General features: G+C 45.6%; 1 protein-coding gene across 2 annotated transcripts in view; it reads left to right on the top strand.

Moving 5' to 3' along the window:
- The first annotated feature begins 13 nt into the window (after positions 1 to 13).
- The window catches only part of M1AP (meiosis 1 associated protein), a 35081-nt gene continuing 14528 nt past the window's right edge, over positions 14 to 20566 (top strand). For both annotated transcript variants that reach the window (XM_056346018.1, XM_056346009.1), the window contains exons 1-4: positions 14 to 131; positions 8197 to 8489; positions 12834 to 13016; positions 19456 to 19633. In XM_056346018.1, coding sequence (XP_056201993.1) covers positions 8241 to 8489; positions 12834 to 13016; positions 19456 to 19633 — 610 coding nt within the window. In that variant the 5' untranslated portion in view covers positions 14 to 131; positions 8197 to 8240. The remainder of the gene's footprint in view (positions 132 to 8196; positions 8490 to 12833; positions 13017 to 19455; positions 19634 to 20566) is intronic.

The following is a 20566-nucleotide window of genomic DNA, read 5'->3' as shown; positions in this document are numbered from 1 at the left end:
CCTCTGGCCGCCGCCGAGCCGATCCCCCCCCGCCCGGGCCCGCAGCAGCTCCCGGCCGCCTGGCGCGCAGGCGTGGGGCGGGCCCGGGCCCGGCCCCGGCGGAGGCGCCCCCGGCCCCGGCGCCGCTGCAGGTACGCTGCGCTCCCCGCCCGGAGCGGCGCGGCCCGGCCCGGCCCGGCCTGCCGGCGGCGGCTGGCTGGGCCCGCCGGTCTTTCCCTACCGAAGCGATGCCAGAGCTCCGTCCCCGGAGGAGGGGCGGCACCGGCACCCGGCCTATCACCCGCCGCCGGCCGAGCAGCGAGGGCCGCCGTCCCGCCGCGGGCGTTGCCTGGCTCGGAGGCGGCTGCTGGCACAGCGCGGTGGGCCGGGGCCCGGGGTCTCGTGTCCGCCCTCCGGCGGGGCGGGGGGCACCGGGCCCGTGGGCGCGGGGCTGGCGGGGCGGGGGGGCTGGGCTGCGGCGCCTCGTGTAAGGGCCCAGGACCGTGCTTGTAAGCAGCCGGCGAACGGTAGCGCTCTGGGGGTCAGCTCTTGATGAACAAGAGTGGTTATGAATACGTCGTTAACACAGAAATCGTGCTTTCTGCCATTGTGCCCAGAAAAATTTGTTCTCTTACAAAACCGCCCGAGGGCAACCTCTAGACTTGCAAAAATCTGCAGCTATGCCTCTAGGAAAACTGGGAGCCACTGAAAAAATACATATACTGAATTAAATGTGCTTGGGTTTATCATCTGAGCCTCAAGTATTCCATCTTCCCAGTTGTCACGTACAACCAAAGCCAGTTTGCGTGGTGCCGTTGAAATGTTCTGCGTAATTTGAATGAAGTACAAACAGAAGTGAAATATGTGCAGAAATGCTAAAGCTGGGGCAGCTGCAGGAAAGAGTTGCTGGGCTGACTGGGGAAACACAGAGCCTGTTTTATGAGCTGCAGTGAGAAAAGCCTTGCCTCCAGCAAGGCAAAGCTGAGCAGGGATATGACTTTTGTCTACAAATATGCAGAAGATGCAAATAATGAGGCAGGAGAAAAGTCATGGGAGGAAAGGGTAGTGCTGGCACAAGAACAGTGGTGTGAAATGGCCAGACGCTGCACGTTTAGGGTGGAAATTACTGGAAGGTTTCTCATCACTAGAGCACTGAGGTTTAGGAGCGGTCTGGCAATGGAAATGGGGGGACAGGAAGCCCTGATGACTTTAAAAGTGAGCCTTGACCGGTTAAATGGAAGCCACATGACAGGTAAGCTGTGATATTAAGGAAAGTTTCACTGACCGATCCCGTATTCCCAATGCAGTGTGGCATCGGTGTCTTGCACATCCTGTCATGGGGCTGCTTCTAGCGTAACCTGAAATTGTACCACTTGAGCTGAAGTGCAACTGGCTGCCAGTGTAACGTACAACCTTCAAAAGAGTGTCAGGTGCTTGGGAGGTAGGAAGGGGGAAGAGTAAGGAGAAGCAGGCCCCTGATGCGTTATTCTGCCCAGGAGCTGACAGGAGCCCCTTTGTTTTTCCTTTGCTTCGAGCACCGGTTTTTGTTTGGTAGAGGAAAGCAGTTTGAAGAGGGAGAGGTTGGAGCAGGGGTGTGGCTGCTCTCCAAAGCAATGTCCCCTGCCAGACTGTGTATTTCCTTGGCCAATCTACTCGAGTTTTGCTGTGAAGCAGCATTGACTCCTGGGTGTTGCGGGTTACTGTACAGCTCGTGGGGGAGCTGCGTAGGGAGGCCGTAGCCTCTGGGGCATCGGTGTGTGCCGCAGGCTGGGCTGTACTGAGGATGCAGGCCTGGGGATCAGGAGGCTGCCTTCTGCTCTCCTTCGCTAACTCCTGCCTCCCCTTGGGGCAGACCTGGGAGGAGCAGCTGTTCCAGACCTCCTTCCCAAAACCCTCTTCCCTGCAGCAGTTCTGTCTGATCCAGCCTCTTCCTGACCACAGTTCAGCAGAATTTGGTCTTGATGGAGAAAGAGAAGACTGGTGGCTTTGGTCTGACATTTGTGATTTCAGCATCACTTCTGGCCATTCAGGTGCAAGCCCTGTTCAGTCACGGCTGGGAGGATCCTGTGTGGAACCAAAGCAGAACCCAGACCATGATGTGAGATCTCTGGGTCTGACCCTGAGCAAGGAATTACCTCAGCTGGCCAGGTGCAAGTACAGAAGGGAAAGCGGTATCTTAAACTTTACCCTCTTTGGCATGTAAATGCTGGAGGGTCTGTGTTACAGTGAGGCAGCTGCCTCTACTTAGGGTGCACATACCAGAGTTCTCTCCTGGTGCCATTAACTAAGTTGCTGTATTCAAGAAAATAAGAAGAGGTCACTCCTTTGCTGAATGTGGCTGTTGCCACTGACTGTTTTGTACGCTGGATTCATGGCTAGAAAAGACATTTGGAACATGTGAGGTTATGGATTCAATGCCATTCTTGGGGTGAAGAGTTCACATTAGATACCCTGCCTTTCAGAAAAGTGCCCTGACCATCAGGTTAAAGGATATTTCAAGGTGTGATGGAAGGGAAGTAACAGTCCCCTCTTGCTCCGTCCTGTTTCATTGCATTGAAAAGGACTTGGGATGCCTTGTGTCAGGGAGTAGGAGAAAGAAAGAAAGAACAGTGAGCCTGCCTGTCTGTAAGGTTTTACTATGGAGGACAATTCTAGTCAGCTCTGATATGTGCATGTATCTCACAATTTCACATGCACTTACTGAAGCACCCTCAGCGATGATTGCCTGTCTACAGTTGTGTTTTGAGGCTTATGAATTATGCAGGGTTTTATCCGTTTAATGTGTATGTTGACTTCATATCTTTCTAGTTTCTTAATCAAGATGCCAGGCAAGATAGAGTATATGCCCTGTGAGGCTTCATTAATCACACGTATAATTTCATCAAAAAGATATTACAATACCTAAAAAGTTTTAATTCTGAGAGTTCCAGCACATCACTCAAAGTGACGTCCCTCATGGTAACACAGCTATCCTCAGAGCATTCTTGATGGGTTTTATGAGTTGGCTGGTTGTTGTATAGGGGCACTTGGGCATATACATTATGCATCAGCTTGTCCTTGTTTTGCTTAATCTGTCAACACACCAATTGATAAGCATTCACAATCATTTGCTGCATCGTTTTTAGTGATTCAGAATTAGGAAATGCTTTTTTTTAAACTCCTATAATGTTATGATTCCTCTTCTTTTAAGAAAAAAAAAACCATAAAGGTTATAAGGAGTGATTTTAACACTAGGAGAAAGTGACTGTTCTTACTAAGATGTAGTGATTTTATGTCAATAAAGGCACAAGCCTAAAGCCACTTATGTGTTATTGGTTATAGCACTGATGCATAGAAAAACATGTAATATCTGTTTTAATACAGGAACTTGAATAATTTTGTTTTCAGTAGCTTGATATCATGCTAGCTTTTTTGTCTGTTTTTATTCTTCTGTTCATCCTGACCTTTTTAAATAAATGCCTTCCTTTCTAGGCTAGGTAGACAAAAAGATACATGCCAGAGGCCGTCCACACTGCATAGCCACTTCACAGCTCAGGGTTCTCTATGGCTTGCTGTTTTTTTCCCTAGTAAACCCACTTATTTATGCAGCTTGAGCTGTTTTTCCCCATGAGAATATCGCATGGGGTCTTGAAGTTTATTCAGAAAATGACACGTTAACCAAAGCAAGTTGGTTTATGATAAATGATATATAAATATATAATTTATGATAAATACAGGAAAATAGTGACACAGGGCAAGACCCAAGATCCATCTGCTCCATGAACCTGTGACCCACAGCAAATGCTCTGGGGGGAGTGTAGCGAGGGGGTGAGTCTGCAGCGGTGCTTCTGTGCTTCAGCAAACCACGCTCCTGCCTCTGGCTATTTGCAGCGCGGGGACTTCCTGAGTTGAAGGTGACATAAGCTCTTATCTTCTGCTACCTCTGCTGCTCTTTTGGTTAACTGCATTTGCTATATTAAAATGCATGGTATGCAAATGACTCAGTTTGATAAGCAACTGTGTTAAGCCCTTATAAATGATTCTACTTTGCAAGGTCAGTGTTTGTGTCTTCTATGAATTTTATGAAGTGAAATTTTGTGTATCATCTAGTTTCTGCCTCATCAAGTAAAAAAATAAATTGCTGTATAACTGCGGTGGAAACATTTTACAGAATAGTCCTTGTTTATAGATACCTGCAGTTTCTCCATTAGCAAGCTCTTTATCTATTGATTGAGAGGATTCATTGTTTTTTATAGTAATATGAATGCTTCATAGAGGCAAATTATACTCTGCTGACTCTCCTGTCTTGACCACCTAGGCCTATATGTAATCCCACTGAAATCTATTGACTAATGAGGTATTTTTTTTTGCATAATTATGCTACTGTTTTTTAATTTGTTATTGACTGCATTATATCATTGTTTATGATTTTGCCTTATGACAATTTTGCCTTATGACAAATAGGCTCTTGCTATCTTAATCATTTTGCATGTTCTTTGTTTAAGCAAGAACATTATGGTTACTCTGGAACTTGCTCAGCTCTGAGATGAGTTAAAGGTTAGCAGGAATGGTTCAGAGAGCTCCCGGGCACAAAGATCCCCTTTCTGAAATGTAAAGCTCACAGTCCTAGCAGCTGCAGATTAACGTCCTCTCTAACCACTAATGGGAAAGAGAATAATTAGTTTTTCTCTAAATGCAGGTCAAAATATTTATTGCACACTTTTCTGCATCATTAAAGAAAATCATATCCTTATAAGCTAATAGCACATTTATAGTATTTGGAGATTGTCTCTTTCTTGATGTGTTTAAGGAGTAACTTTTATTCTTTAATAATTTACAGAATAAGTCTTTATTGTCCTTAAACATGTTGACTGTTACTGCGTGCTGGTGCCTTTTTTCCACCATTTTGCATGCATTTTCTTGCCCATAGCTTTTACTCATTATTATCGCATCTCAAGGTTTCCTTGGGTTCATTCCCTACTTCTCTGCAAACTGACCACTGTTAAAGTAGTTGTCTCCATAGCTGTAGGATTGTAGGGCTTTGCTACTCCATAAGCCATTCTTTATACTCATTCTCGTGGTTTTTTTCTTCCCACTTAAAGAGTAAGGTTGGATCCAAGTTTTGCTGGTTTCTTACATTAGAAAGGAGATGGAGACTATAGTATTCTTTAACCAGTGGCTTTGATGTCACCTCTCATTTACACTTTTTTGGACTTGGCTATTATTTGATGGGTTTGCATAAGTGGAACATTTCGGCACATAGGATAATATGCAACTGCAGAGTGTCACCAGCACTCACAAGTCACTCAATATGGCAAAGTTTTCTTTCTGTCCTTACCTTTCTCATTTCTGAAAAATGTATGTCTTCTTGCATTGAGCAAAACGTACATCACTGTTAGCAACTAGCTCTGACAGTTGGTAAGTTCTGTGTTATTGAGCAATAAGTTAATGTCATATCAGCTGCTAGAACTAACAGTTTTCACTCATGCACACCAAATTACAATGTAATCCCTTAAGCTAGGCTCTCTGTCAGTTCACTTGCTGCTTAAATGAAGATGTGATTTTACCATAGCAACCAGTTAGACTATTATGCAGAATTCTTCAGTTATCCAACCTCATCACAGCGAAGTGTAACTGGTGTAGGCTGTGAGAGAGGTGGGCAGTGTGCACTGTGTGTCAAATATTGTACAGAGAAATGCATATAAATCGTACGGATAAGACACCACAGTTACGAAGACATGAAATTCATTCACTTGATAAAGAGCATAGCTGATGAGGGATCCATTTTACTAAAGCAGTTTAAAATAAGCATAGTGCTGTACAGTGCCAGCAACAGCAGAATTCATTCAAATTCAGGAAAACTGCATCTTTTTCAGAATCAAGGCTCATGTATCTCTCTGAAACCAATGCAAATCAAATACCCAGCTCTTCTAGATTTCTTACTGCCAGATGGGTTTTGTTTCCTTGTTTGAGAAAACACTGGGGGCTTGCAGAGTTCAGTTGTATGAAGCTTCATCTCAAAAAATACAGACAGACAAGTATTTTCCCAGATCCAGTGAAGTAATTTATTAAACTCTCCTGTAAATTGTAAAGCTCCAGAAGAGACTCTGATTAAAGTGGTGTCTAAGAGTTTTTCATTTTCCAGTGAAAATATATCAGGTTACTAGTCAAAACAGGATAGCTACACATATGTACATGATCTGTATCTGTATCTATAACATTTTCACCAGTTCTGAAATGTTGGCCTCAGTTTTGAAATTCAATCTGTGATCACTCTGTCTTGCCTTCACTGACAGGCATCCTAGAAACACAGAGTTTTTTTCTGATGATCAATCAAGTAGAAATGTGTTTCTTGCTCTTTTCAAGACTTGCAGAAATGTTCTGGGGGCTGTAGGAAATATAGTAGCTTGTCTGCTTGGTGAACATAAAGGAGTTACTTGTCTCAGCTCAACATACCGCACAAATTACAGGAATGCATACTGGCTTGGATTCTAACCACAGCCCAACTGCGTAAATCCAGGGTGGCTTCAAGCTTTTACTAAGCCTGCTGGGGATTTACACAGCTGTAGGAAGAAAGAATTTATTCTAGTTCATATTGAGAAGGTGTGTGCAATTATACAGACACTTTTCTGGGCACAAATAGACTTGTAAGGTTCCATACTGCTGTTATTATCAAGATCAAGATACAGTTTTGAAGCATTTTCTATAACCCTAGAAACAGCACCAAGTGCTTTGTTGCAGATATGCTCAGATTTAGTGAAGAGCAGATTCTAGGCAGGATCTCATGATGAAGGAAGAAAATCAGGTTTTTTAACAGGAAAGTGCTGAATCTTGTGCTTAAGATGTATGCATTGACGGGAAAGGGGGGGACGCGCACAAACATCACCTTTAAGGTGTGAGGATGGGTGCATGTGAAGACACTGCCTCTAAACCTTTGAGCCGAACTATGAGGTGCTCACCTGGGGCTCGGGGCTGAGTGGTTTCCTCTGTTTTGTACATGCAAGGCACAGGAAGGGCACAAGACCTGACAGCACACCCCTCTTGTTTGCTTCGTCTCTGCTTCCTATTTCACAGAAATGGTCAACTTTTCTTAAACGCTGGGGGGAAATGTTAGAGGAGCACCAGCTGAGCCTCCTGTGCAGAGGTATGTAGTGGTGCTGCTGGGTGAAAGGGTGGGCATTTGAAAGGAAACGTAAAAAAAAGAGGCAGGGAGAAATGTATCCTGACCAGGCAGTCTGTTCATGTGCCTAAGGGATCTGTGGTCCTCCAGGGCACTGCATCCAGGAGCCGGGAGCTGAGGGGCCCTTATCTTTCCTTTCCTTCCTTGTGCAGGCTGTCGCCTGCAACACTGGCAGCACCACCGAGCTGTTCCGACAAACCTCTGCCTTGTTTGGCACAGCCCTGTGACATGTGGAGCACAGCCACCTCTGTGCACAGCATTCCTAGCATCTCCAGCCAGCTCTGGGAATCAAAGCCGGTGTTTGGCCGAAAACACTTTCTGCTGGAGTTCCTGACATTACAGAATATTTAAATCTTGCAGCACTCCCATGTTCTTGAATAGTATGAGATAAACTGCTGGGCAGCCTTACCACTGCATTCATAGAGGCTTTTGTCCGTGCAGAGAGCTAAGCCCGGGTGTTAGATACTCTGAAGGATAAAGGCTGGTTTTCCACCATCCACAAAGTAAAATTTCTGTATGTACAATATTTTCTCACAGCATTGTGCTGGCCTTTTTTTGGATGTGACAGCTACTTATCTCATACTGGGCATCGAGGAGTGGGGACTGTGTTCTCCTCAGGGTGCTTGGGTATAATCACTTGAACACTGCAGAAGTAGGAGGAGGAGTTCAAAGTGTTGCTGTCCACCAGCTGCTGGAGATCACTTCTCTGCTGGAGACTGGTGCCACGCACCTGCACCGTACCGAGGGATCATGCGACAGCATACAGCTCATCCGTGGGCTAGGCATGGATTAACATGTTACTGTTAACATTTTTAACGGCTCCACTTGCATCTGTAAGGGGGTATCTGCCATGCATTTTGTTTAATTTAACCATTTTGTGTTCTGACTAAGCATTTTCCCTTGTCTTTGTGTGTGTTTATCTTAGAGCACGGACAACAATTGCTTTGGCAAAAGCTGTAGCAGTCTTAATTCGTTACTGTCTGCTATGTCTTGGGTTGCTTTCAGGTGAATGGTAGAGTCTCACTCATTGCTCTTATTTTTTGATTTTTCCTGTTCAGGTGCAGATGGATAACAGGACATTTAATACCCATGTTCAGAAGCCATGAATTCCAGAAAATTACTCTCAGAAGCACGGAGAACGTTTCCTGCTACTAAAGTACACTGCCAGCAGCCAGCACGGATTCTCATTGTGGATGTCACATCACCATCCCAGACCAACGCTTGTTCGGTACTCTCCGAAGCTCTAGAAAACACACTCTGCTTGGCCTGTGCTTTGACAGGCACCTGCCGTGTTCCCCTGCTGAGCCTCTACGTGGTGCAGAACCAGCAGGAGTGTCTGCTTCCCTTCACGGTATGTGCGGAATTATGTCTCTTGGGATCTGACAAACACGAATGAAATGCATTGTTGCAGTTCAGTAAAGAAAGTTACAGTTTACTACAAATGCATCTCTAAAATTAACCCTTCTCAAAGAGCAGTTTCATAGACTTCATGGAAGAGGTGAATTTTGTGAAAGAACGGTGTTTAAAAGGGGTGTCATATATTTGATCTGTGAAGTTGCTGATGTGCATAAATTAGGGTTTTTGCTGTTCCCTTCTAAAACATCTGTTGTACCTCTCCCTTTCATATGCTACCATCTGCGCTATCTGTACTGCTTCTCTGTCGAAATTATCAAATGCAGCTCTACAGCTATAATAATTTGGGTGGTGAAGCGCTCTGTATACCTGTTGATTGCACAAATATTACCATTTTGGGAGAGGTTCCAGACATTTAAGGGGAAAGGATCAGAATTCAAAAAATTGTTGCCAAATTTGAGAAATATCCTGGAATCACAGAATCATTTATGTTGGAAAGGACTCTTAAGACCATTGTCCAACCATGAACCTAACACTGCCAATTCCGCCACTAAACCATGTCCCTAAGTGCCACACCTATATGGCTTTTAAGTACAGAGCTCTAAGTCAGTGACAACAAGTATTTCACTCATCTAGGGATCTGCAGTGGAATAAATGTAGGTGGAGAATTACTAGCAGCTCTACAATAAAAGTTTGGGATTACACAGCATCATAAAGTTCACAGGAATCTATGACGGCATACTATTATAAGTAGTCATACTGAGCACTCTCATTTACACTGCATTAGTGTAAACACACAGTATTAATCCTTCCACTTTATTCAGCGATGGTGAAAACATTTTGAAATATTCTGTTAAGTTTTCACATCTCAGGAAAGGTAGCGGCAGCTGCGGAAAAAAAATCGGAGGTCAACAGTGATTTTGCAAATGTGATCTGCAAGAAGACTGCGGCTAATGGTAGTGTTTATTTTGTAGACCAGGTTATAGGTAATGTGACAAGGATAACTAAAGGGATACCAAAGAAACGTTTTCTGGAGATACTGTGAAGTCACTGTCATTAGGGGCTTTAAGAACAGATACTTGTCTTGTTTCCTAGGAGAAATTTACATGTAATTCATCCTGTCATGTCACTGTAGGATGGACTAGGTAATCTGTTTCACAGCAGGTTCCAGGCCTGTTTTCTGTGATTTTGTGTTATGTCCAAGTTAATTTGTAAATGTCTGGGGCCAAATACCTGCTTTTATATCTGTTAGGTATGTACTGACACTGATCCAATGTGTGCTGGCTGACAGCAGTCTGAGCTCTCATTTGGTGATTAATCACGGGCCACCAGTGTGCAGCTGCACTTTCACACAGTCCCTCTACTTGCTCCATCATATGAAACATCTGCTTATGATAGGCTGTCTTTTTTATTTAAACAGCAATTCCTTATTTTGATAATCACAGTTTTTAAAGACAAAGGAACCCTTAGGTCATTGTTTGGCTTCCTTCATATTACAGGCTATTATATTTCATTAAAGTACCCATATATCATTAAAGCTCTTCCTCCAGAAAGACATCTAGTTTTGATCTGAAGATATTACAAGGTGGAGAATCAAGTACTTCTGTTGATAATTTCTTCCAGTGGTTAATCATTGTCATTGTGAAACTTGCACCTGGTTTCTGACTTGCATTTACTGACTTTAGCTTCCAGGGTTTTCTTAATATATTTCCTCTTTTGGCTAGATTGAAGAACCTCGATTTTATACTTTCTTCCTCTCCTCCAGAGAGCCTCCAGCTGATGGGCCCTCTTCCTACTGGTCTTCCCTTGGGATGGGCAGCCATCCCCCACAGCTCCCAGACCTTCCCTGACAAAAAGGACTGAAAAAGAAACAAGGGAGAAAGATGTGAGCTACAGAGACTAGCAAATGAAGAAAGTGGATGAGGGTACAACACATGGAAAGAGCCAGATGGTGCAGTGAGCACAGTGTCTGCCCTGGCTCTTGGCAGCTTTCATCTCTCATTTCGGTAGCTTCTCTCTGGAAGCGATGGGGTGTTGCAGATTAAAATGTTTTGCCAGACGCTGCAAAGTGTGATGTTAGGAATTCTGGGAGTGGCGTAATGAAAGAGCAGGGTCACATGGGAAGAGAGATGTCAAGGCCACTGGCACTGAGCTGGGTGTCAAGTGCGCCGAAGAGCGGTGCAGTCAGAAAGAGTTAAACGCCACAGTTTGTGCTTAGAAGTTTAACTTATGTCCAAAGCACATTCCAGAGTTAAAGCTGCAGATTGCGTACACTCGCAATCTAAGTTAGCGTTTAAAGTAGCTGTGCATAGACAAGAGAAAATGTAATTTTGCTGGTGCCAGTTCCGACGGACAAGTACTTAACTGGACTTCAGGCTGCCCTGCAGCCTGTGCTGACCCCTGCTCTGCCACGGTCAGGATCAGTACTTGACTTGAGACAGCTGGCTTGCATCTGCGTGAGCTGCAGCTGCCTCCTGGGGTTTGCAGGGCAGGCATCTGGACTGCAGACAATCTTTCTGTAGCACTTGGAAGAGGCTCCTGGCTACATCAGCTTGGTGCATTTATTGAAGATTGCTAACCTCACAGAATTGACATAATGGGCCAGACACTTCTTGCACTGTAAGTACAAAGTGTGGTGTCTTTCCTGAAGACTGCTCTCTTCACTATTCTGAGGGGAGGTTTGAGCCATCCCAGCTTTCTTCCACACCGTATTTACAGAACCATCAGAGCTGTTTGTGAACGCAGTCCTGAGACCCCTGGTTCATAACTTAGTCACATTGAAAGACCATGCTGTAAACCATGGCTGCTCAGGGGAGGTTCAGTGGGTCTGAGCTCCAAGCACATGAAGTGAACAAGTCGTATGTTCATCTATTGCCTCTTATGTGAGGAAGGTGACCTCTGGCAGCAGTGTCTTATATTGCTTCAGAGAGATTTGGTAGAGTTCGCTAACAATCTCTCCTATAGCCAGAATTTGCCACTTTACCTGCTGGGTATGTCTCAGTCCTTCAAGTTCTTCTTGAAGCTCAGGTGAGCTGACATCTGTGTGAATGCTAGCTGAGATGCTCCACACACTTTTGAATTCTGGGTGCTCCCTAGCATTGTCATGTCTATGCTAAGGCCAGGTCGTGGCAGGGTCATAGATACCAGGTAGCCTCAACTAATACGGGGTGGAGAAGGAGTATGAGAGTGGTCTACCATGATCCTTGCCAGCCTGGTTCATGTTCAGACTGCCTTCTATGGATTTAGGTGACCACTGCAAAGTGACGCCAAGTTCAGGGAAGTGCTGGGTAACATACGTGATACAAGGGTTCAGCAGCCCTGGACTGCAAGCAATCTAAATCACCACAGCTGTCAGTGAGAACATGGCCCAGTACCCTCCACCAAGCCATGAGACTGACACAGAGCGTCGTAGTGCAGCACAATGGGTTAATAATCTGTGCATTTATAATCTTCATCTTGCCATCATAAGTCAGACCAGCTGTCCTCAGGGCAGCCGTTTTACAGTGGTAGCTGTTGTCTGGAGGAATAAAACATGTTTATAAATGACAGCTATAGAATCATTTTTTCTTTCTCATGCTTGCTGTGGTAGCCCATCTTTGAAGCAGGAGGGTTCATAGACCTTCTATCAGTATTTGCCTTTTTGATAATCATTACTGTGGTGTATGCCCTAGAAGAGCAGTATAAAAGCATAAGAAATGCCCTCCTGAGTCAGCCCAGCTGTCTGTCAGTCCAGGTTCTAAAGCAAGGGGTGTTCTGTGGGAGTGCCCCAGCCCAGGCGCTTTGTGCAGTTCTTTCTCCTCGCGCTGCCCTAGCCCCGCAGCTGGTGTATTAAGAATGATAGAAGATACATTTGAGGCTGTTCCTCTTGGTATCTGCTCCCGGACCTATAACCCCCTTTCTGAACCCACTGCCACAGTCTGACTCCAACCCCTTCCGAACGCAGGTTCCAGAGATCCGTAGCTCAAGGAGTAAAGGCGTACCGACACGGCAGGGGTGGCTGTGGCCTGGGGATGTCACACCGCCTCAGTGCTGCTTACATCTCAAGTTCTGCCTCTGTGTTATGCAGGGCCAGAGGAGAGGGGCATGCCAGACCACTGCATTTTGGCTAGCAGCAGGCAACAGATAGACAGCTGAAAACTTGAGGAGTGATCATGCGTGTTGTCAACATAACAATCAGCTGTTTTTGATTCATATCTTTTCACTGCTTTTTGACTTGGCTCCTGCACCTAGTCTTACCTCAGTGCAATGAATGCAAAAACTTCCTTTCATATGATGGAAAAATATTTCATATTATCAGTTTGATGTTTCCAGCCTTTCAATTTCATTGAATTCTGTTTTGCAGCAAGTGAAAGAAAACTTCGCACGAATTCAAGCTTGCATTTCAGAGCTCCGTTCACTACCAAGAGAGGGCTGTTTCCCACAGCGGGGACATGGAGTGGTACAAGCTGTGCAGGATGGATTGCAGCAGTTCAAACAATACAGCAGACACACAGCAGCAGGAAGCTCAACAAATAGTTCTGTTGAGGTAAGAAAATGTTGGGAAGGTTGTGGGAGCCATCCACCAGACTTGCCACTTGTTAGCACATGAAGGCAATAGTCTGTGTGGTAGCTAACAACCATGGGAGGGAGAGAGGAATTAAGAAAATAAATCCTCCAAAAAACCCCATGTGGCAATCTCTGAATGCTCATGGAAGCTAGACAGATTCAGGTTTGACTTGCTTATGGAGACTGACTTACTTTACAGTATAGAAAAAATAATTTCATTTCCAGGCATTTAATTTTGGATGGTTTATTGGATTTATTTTGATTACTTTCATGGAAGAACTGTGTCAAAGGCAAAGATATTCACAGTACTTACGGATGTGATTTTCCTTGAAGCCTACAGTGACATTTTGCAATTATAGTGCCTGGAACTTTCACTGATACAGTAGGATGTTTGTACAAAGGTCCTCATTGTGCCTGAAAGCATGCCCACAATTCATTGCAGGTGAACCCATACAGACAAAAGAAACACATTTCATCTTGAGAATAGTTGGTGTGGTTGCAAAGGACAGGGTTTTCAAACAATCACTTTTCAGGGGAAAAAGAAGTTATGGTCAGTATTTGGAATAATAAGAGGGTTTGTTTATAATTGGTATTTTTCTTTACTCAGTGGTAGCTTGGGAGTTCCACAGGGCTCCTACTCCGCAAATTGTAGTAGGGGTCCCTTACAATACATCATTGGCAACAGCTGGGTGAAATAACTGAAGTCTAGAAAGACCATTGCAAGCTGTGTACAACAGACGGCCCCTGAAACTCAGGAAGCCTCGTGTCTATCCTTGGCATGCATCCCTACGCTGGGTGAATGGAAAAAGGATGATCTCTGACACCTTTGTGGCAGACACAGAAAAAATGGGGTAATCCAGTTGCTTTGCCCATGGCCCAGAGAATTAGGGGAGAACTGTGCCTGCTGTAATCCCGATGCAGCAGCACTTTGTCCCCACTCCTTGCACTTTGCAAGGCCCCGAATAAGGTGCAGCTGCCAGTGCATTAAGAGCTCGCTCTCACTTCCCACTTTATGAATCATGCTTTATAAATATGTACCTCTCATGTTCCACCTACGCTCATGTAATTTAGGAAGTTTCATAAAAGACAATCTAAAAGCGAGTTCTACAGCTAAATAAGCATTCCTGCATCATGAAAGGTTGTTTCTGTTCATCCCAGCTCTAGGCTATGTGTTAGTCTACATTCCTTGCCACAGCAGTTCCCAAACTTCCTTCTAAGGAGGAAAGCCCTGGGAAGTGGGAGTAAAATGCTTTGAAACACCACATGCAAATACTTCCTTGCTGCTGAGGCTTTGTGAAGTTTGAGATTGGCTGTTGACAGTTTGCCAGGAGAGAGTAGAAAGAGCAGTGACTTCAGCTAAACAAGTCTTGTTGGACAGGCTGGTGACATGAGTTGGTTTGTCTGGGATTTGTCAGATACCACAGACAACAGTCACCCTTGCCAGCTCTGGTCTTCCCTCTGAGTTGCTCCACACTAACTGTATTTCATTCCCTGTTTCCACTGCCTCACTTCTCTTTGAGCTATTTGTGACAGGCATCAAGTGTTTCTTCAAAGAATGCATGCCTTATAAAGCAGAGCGAAAGAAAAATTAAGAGTAGCTTTTCTGTGGCTTCATTAGTGGATACAATTTATAGTGATCCTATTTAATTTGAAAAATATCATAAAACTAGAGAGAGAATTCAAAAAACAAAAAGATCTGAAGCATTATAGTACACTTGATTTTAGCACAGGTACTGGAGAAGGTACTAAGAGCTTCCAAAAGGCAGCACATCATACCTGCCTGTCTTGAGGAAACTTTAGCTCAAGTTTAATTCTGTGGAGAATGTAAAGGATAAAGGACTTATCTCCAAGCTGGCAATCCTTCCCATTCTGCATGCTGCATAAATGTGACCTGCAGATGAATTCAGTCTTCTGCATATCCCAACAAAAGGAGTTTCATAGACCTAAATGGGATCTAACGGGTGGCCTTGGCCTTTAGCTTAAAAGTAAATAAGCACCATCAGATCACTAAGGAGCCAGGAAATGAGCAGAAGAGCACCTATAATTCTCAGATCTTTGATGAAAAATAAAAGCAGGTGATCACAGAAAGGCAGAAGGGTATTTCACCTTTACAAAAGGCTATGTTTCTAGAAAAAAAAAAAGGCAGCTTTCTGCTTCAGATACTTCAGTGATTGAAATTTTGGTTTCATCACAAGCATTTACTTTTTTATGCAAAGCTGGATTTTTATTTGTTTCCTTTTCTCAGAAGGCATTTGAATGTTTTTGCTCAGATATGGTATCTTTTAAAGAAGGGGTGTGTGTGTGTGTGGAGTGTACCTGCTTGGAAGTAAAGCCTGGATAACTTAAGCCAGTTAAAATAGGCATTTTTAAATTCAGCTGTATTAGGTAGACCACATGTGGTGACCAAGTACTTAACACCTCCCACAAGCATTTTCTATTCACTGTGAAGAGAAGTAGCAATTCTGTTTCTGTGATACTTTAAAGCATTAGTGGAACATGGCACAGGTTTGCCGTAAGAGCTGGTAGATGCCTCATCCCTGGAAACATTCAAGGCCAGGCTGGACGGGGCTCTGAGCAACCTGGTCAAGTGGAAGTTGTCCCTGCTCATTCATTGCAGGAGGGTTGGACTAGATGATCCTTCAAGGTCCTGTCCAACCCAAAGCATTTTGTGATTAGAAAACATTAGGAGAGGTATTTCTGCATTGAACTATAAGGCACAAGCAAGGGAAAATAAGCCCTACTTCATCAAATTTTTGTAATTCTCTAGTTCCATCTCTTTTTCAATGGGGTGAATGTCAGGTTCTACCAATACAATTTCTTCCTTCTGTTTCAAGAGCTTCATACCTTAGTTAAGTGCTCTCATAAATCAGTTGATTCCAGTTAAGATTTAATGTAAGACTTATCTGAAGTGTTTGTTGTTCATCAATATTTAATGCTTTGTATGTTGTTGTGGTGCATTAACGCACCACAAAGCTTTCCACATGTTTCCATCCATGTGGAAGAGACTATTCCGGAGCTGCATGCTGGGAACATGCAGCCACTGCTGTGGGCAGCGGAACAGCCTGGCACATGCCTGCTTCGGCTCAGTGGGAAGGGGCAGGAAAGACAGGGCAGGACTATGAAGGGCAGCAGGGTGAAAAAACATAGTATATTAGAAGCTGTCGATGAAGTACACTTACATGTGAGCTAGCAGAAAGGCAAGTGCATAGGGAGGCATTGTGGTGGTATTTAGAAGTACAGTTTCTCTAGCGTGAGACCACGATAGCCAGTATTTATAGCACATGAGCACCACTGGTAATTTGCTTGTGCAAATGAGATGCGGTCTTCAGGCAAATTTCCTAACAGTTAAACAGCAAAGAGGCAAGAATATTCCTAGCTGACTAGTAAGCGCAGGAGGCAGACTTTGTTACAACTTGCAATCATTTAAAAACAAGTATCTGTTAAAGGTATTGGAAATGCGTACTCCTTTGAGATCCTGACTTCAGAGCAGAAAAACCACCAGCGTCAGTGAAGCTAAACCTCAGCAGCAGCTGCAGGGCAGGAAGTGTGGTTGATCTGCAATAGGATGAAAAGCATTTTTCCGGTCACCAGTAGCCTGTTTTTTGTCAGATTAGGAAGTATAATGGCATTAAGGGATTATATCTAGAAAGTGTGGTAAAACTAAGGGAAGTCACAGTAGCTACCTCAATTTTTGTATGTGGTAAAATACTTCTCCTGGTCTCTGACCAGCACGTGCTAGTGTGACTCAAGTGGTGAAAAGGATAAATTGGAGGTGATAGGCTACAGGTGTAATGCAGCTATGGTTTTGGTGAAATAAAGGTGCATCAGCATAGCAAATGCTCTGTCTATAGCACTGCAAAAGGTAATTATATATTTTAGACAGTTCAGCTACCCGCAGTTCGAGAACAGTCCCTCTTAGCCTTTTTCATTAGTTCCTAAAAGGAGCCCATAATAATTTCTTCATTCCCAGTAACTCGGGCAGACACTAGGTCTGAGTTTGGTTGGAGAGGTATACTTCGTTAGGGAAAACGGGCTTGATCTGACATCAGCAAGGCTGCCACAGGTCTGTGCCCCCAGGCCCAACCAGCTGTGAGGCTGAGAATGTATTCCCAGCAGGCAGATGCATACAGAGCATATGTATATAACACATATATACATGCGTGCTGGTCACACAGGTCACAGATAACACACTCTGAGCAGTCACACAGACACGCACTGCACCATTGGCTTCAGCCTGCTCCTCTCTCTGGCTGAGCAGGATGGAGATCCACTACCTGTTATATATATATATATACACACAGAGCTCTGTCTCCCTATGTACAGCATGGATGCCTCCAGCAGCTGGGCTCAGACACAGTCTGCCCAGTGGCTGCTCCTGGATCCCCGTCTGCCCAGAGGCTGGCATCTGCGCATCCCCGTCCCCAAGGCTGCAGCCCCACTCCAGCCGCAGCTGCCAGGACTCCCCTGGTCCCTCTGAGGGCCAGCTACTCCACGGTCTCACCCTCAGAGACCCCCGTGCTCCCAGGCCGTTTGCCTGTTCCCCAGCTGGCCCACGCTGAGCTTGGCTAGCGATGGCGGGCTCACTCGCCCTTGCTCCAGCCGCTGCCCCGCAGCCACACGGGCCCCTGCCCCGCAGCTCCAGCCGCTGTGCTGAGACACCCCCACACCCCCCACGCACAGCGGGGAGCCCTGCCCCGGCACAGGGCTGGGAAGGGGGTTGGGAAGGAGCTGGGATGGGCTGTGGCCATCGGGGCCGGGCCTGGCCGGGCGGGCGGACTGACCAGCCAACTGTTCACACGGGAACCGGCTGCTCGTAGACCCTCACCCCTCAATTTCCCCATGTAGTTCCTTCCCAGACCACCCACCTCCATCCCTGTGGCCACTTGGGTTCCTCCCCTAAACATCCCGCCATAAGCCCTGTGCAATCCCAAACCGCTCTTCCCCTGCATCCTGTAGGTGTCCCCTGCCCCGGGTGGCAACCCCCACCCCCCACCCCCACCCTGGTCGGAAGGGCGTTTGACTCTCCCTGGTGGCCCTCACACCTGGAGAGGGGCTCTCTGGGGACAGCCCAGGCCATGGCCCCCAGGTGCCCTCCCTCCAAGCCCCTGATGTGGTTGCCCGGTGCCCCTCGGGGCTGGGGCAGGGGGGCTGTGGTGGGCTGAGGGCACTGGCCGGGACAGGGCGTTATCCAGGCTCTTCTGCCTGTCTCTGCATCTCTGCTCTCCTTTGGGGGTGTGCAGGTGAGCTTCCATCACATAGCCTAAAGGTGCCTGTGAAATTAAGGTATAGTAGTATAGGAAATGCTCTCTATAGCTGTGTAAAAAAGATAATAGCATCTTCAGATGGTGCTGCCCCCCCCCCCCCCCAGCCCCGCTCCCCATCAAGAACAGTTTCTGTTACCCGTGTTTGTCAGTTCATAAAGGAGATCACAATTACTGCTTCATCCCCAGTACCTCATAGATAAACACTAAGAGTAGATCTGGATGGAGAAGGTATACTCCCTGCCCACTGCACTCCTTCCACCACCCCCTCAAAAGCCCCCATCCCTAACCCCTGACCTGGCACTCTGTTGGCATTGTTAATATCTTTGTAGTGGAACTCATTTGTGAAGGCCTACTATTAAGTTTCCCCACATACTCCCTACAGGACACTTGTTAGGAGCCTTACCTAAAGTGCACCTTGTCCTTCATTTCGGGTTATTAACTAGTCCTTCAGAGCAATGCGCAGGTGTACTGAGAAGACTCAGTACTTCACCATTCACCAAGTATCAGGGCAAGGTCAAAACTTGAAAGTTTCTCACCTAACTACCCTCTCAGGGTAGCAGCTGGTGTCAGACCTGCCTGGCATGTTTCTAGAAACTGTTGCTGATTGTCAGTAATGAAGAAACTCTTTGCAGTCACTCACTCAGCATTACATCAAAACCAGGAGGTGGGAGTCACATCTACCATTGCTCTCTTAATAAACACCTTTATGGTAGACTATATACTCCTTTTAAGAAAAAGGCAATTCCCATTCAGCCTTCAGGTAAGGCCACATTTAGTCTGCTTGAACTACAGTTGATGCAGGGATGGGAAGCCCCGGGCACAGTCTCTCCTACGCACACAGCCCCACTAGCCCCCAGTGCTAAGCACAAACCACAGCAGCTGTGGATCGTTCCATCTTCTTCCAGCAGCGGCACAGAGTCCGTTGGTGTTCCTGCAGCAAACCTCTCAATCATTTTGTATTGGCTTAAATGCAAGCCAAAGCTCAAAAAAAAAAAATGCTTTCAGATCTGCTTTTGAATTGATGAGATAACTTTAGGGAGATTTCTCTCCTCTCTCCGTAGTGGGACTTGGCTATTCAAACAGACCGGGCACCGTGACCTGTCAAGAGGGGGTTAGGGTAGAGGCAGCTGTTGCACACTCTGATTTGTGTTTCAGATCACAATTTTGACTAGCCAGTCCAGCAAAGAAATGGTAAAGCAGCTGGAAAAGAAGTTAAAAGAAATAGACCTTGTGAGTTTACGAAGAATACAGGTCATTGAGGTTTTGAAGAGAGACTTTCTGGAGCCTGAGGATGCGGAACAGTGCATGCCAGCAGAAGAGCCCAGCAGCAATGGTGAGTGTAAGACAGACAGGCTGCTCAGGGAAGTTACTGCATAGAAAAACAGAGTTGATGGAGGTAACACACTCTCAGACACACATATACTGCTGAACATCACCCTGGGCAATTGACAGGCTGATCAAAAGGTCCTCAGTGCAGGCAGAGGCAACCAGAATCCTTGAAGCAGGTAGATGGGGGAGAGGGAAGGAGAGGCAGGCAGAGGGAAAGAGGAGAGGCAGGCAGGCCATTTACAGTTTCAATGATCCCACAGAGATAACCCCCCTCCTCAACTCAGGATGTCCTTTTACAAGATGCTTGATTTCTAGGCAGTTGTTTGCCTTTAGTCCCAGACCATATATTGCACAGTGCTAGGAAGACTTACTTTCTCAGACCAAGCCAGGTACTTTGTTGATTAGCTGGTTTTTTGTCTCTGATATCATTCATTGCTTAGCTGCTGCTTCTTTTCCCAATTCTTAGGGCAGTTTTCCTTGAGCTCTTAAGATTGTGCTTCAGTAACCATTAGCTGCATATTAGCAAGTTCTTTATAGCCCTAGAGCCTCTGTTTTCCAATCCAGGTCTCCATTTAAAGGCCTTTACTGCTGACACTTCAACTGCCCATCAACAAGACAACCTGGTACAAAGCTCTGGTTCACGCAGCAAGTTCTCACAATGAGTTAATAGCAAGCTTAAAAACCTGAGTCCTGCTACCTTGCAAAGTTAGTGTGAGACCTGTTAATAGCAATGGCAATATTGTTTTTACTGAGTGACAAGCAACGTTGGATGTTGTTGCCTTGCCTGCCTTTAGCTGTTCTTTCTAGTTGCAGTAGCAAGCTTCTGGTCAAATGGTAGAGTAGGGGCTGGGAATGTTTAGGTGGATCGCAGAATCCCTTTTGCCCTGTCCCTCACACACCTGGCCGCATGCTTCATTAGTGAAAGAGCAAGTATGCC

This window comes from Falco biarmicus, chromosome 1, assembly GCF_023638135.1.
Source record: "Falco biarmicus isolate bFalBia1 chromosome 1, bFalBia1.pri, whole genome shotgun sequence".
Lineage (NCBI taxonomy): Eukaryota > Metazoa > Chordata > Aves > Falconiformes > Falconidae > Falco > Falco biarmicus.
This window is presented reverse-complemented; position numbering and strand designations above follow the sequence as displayed.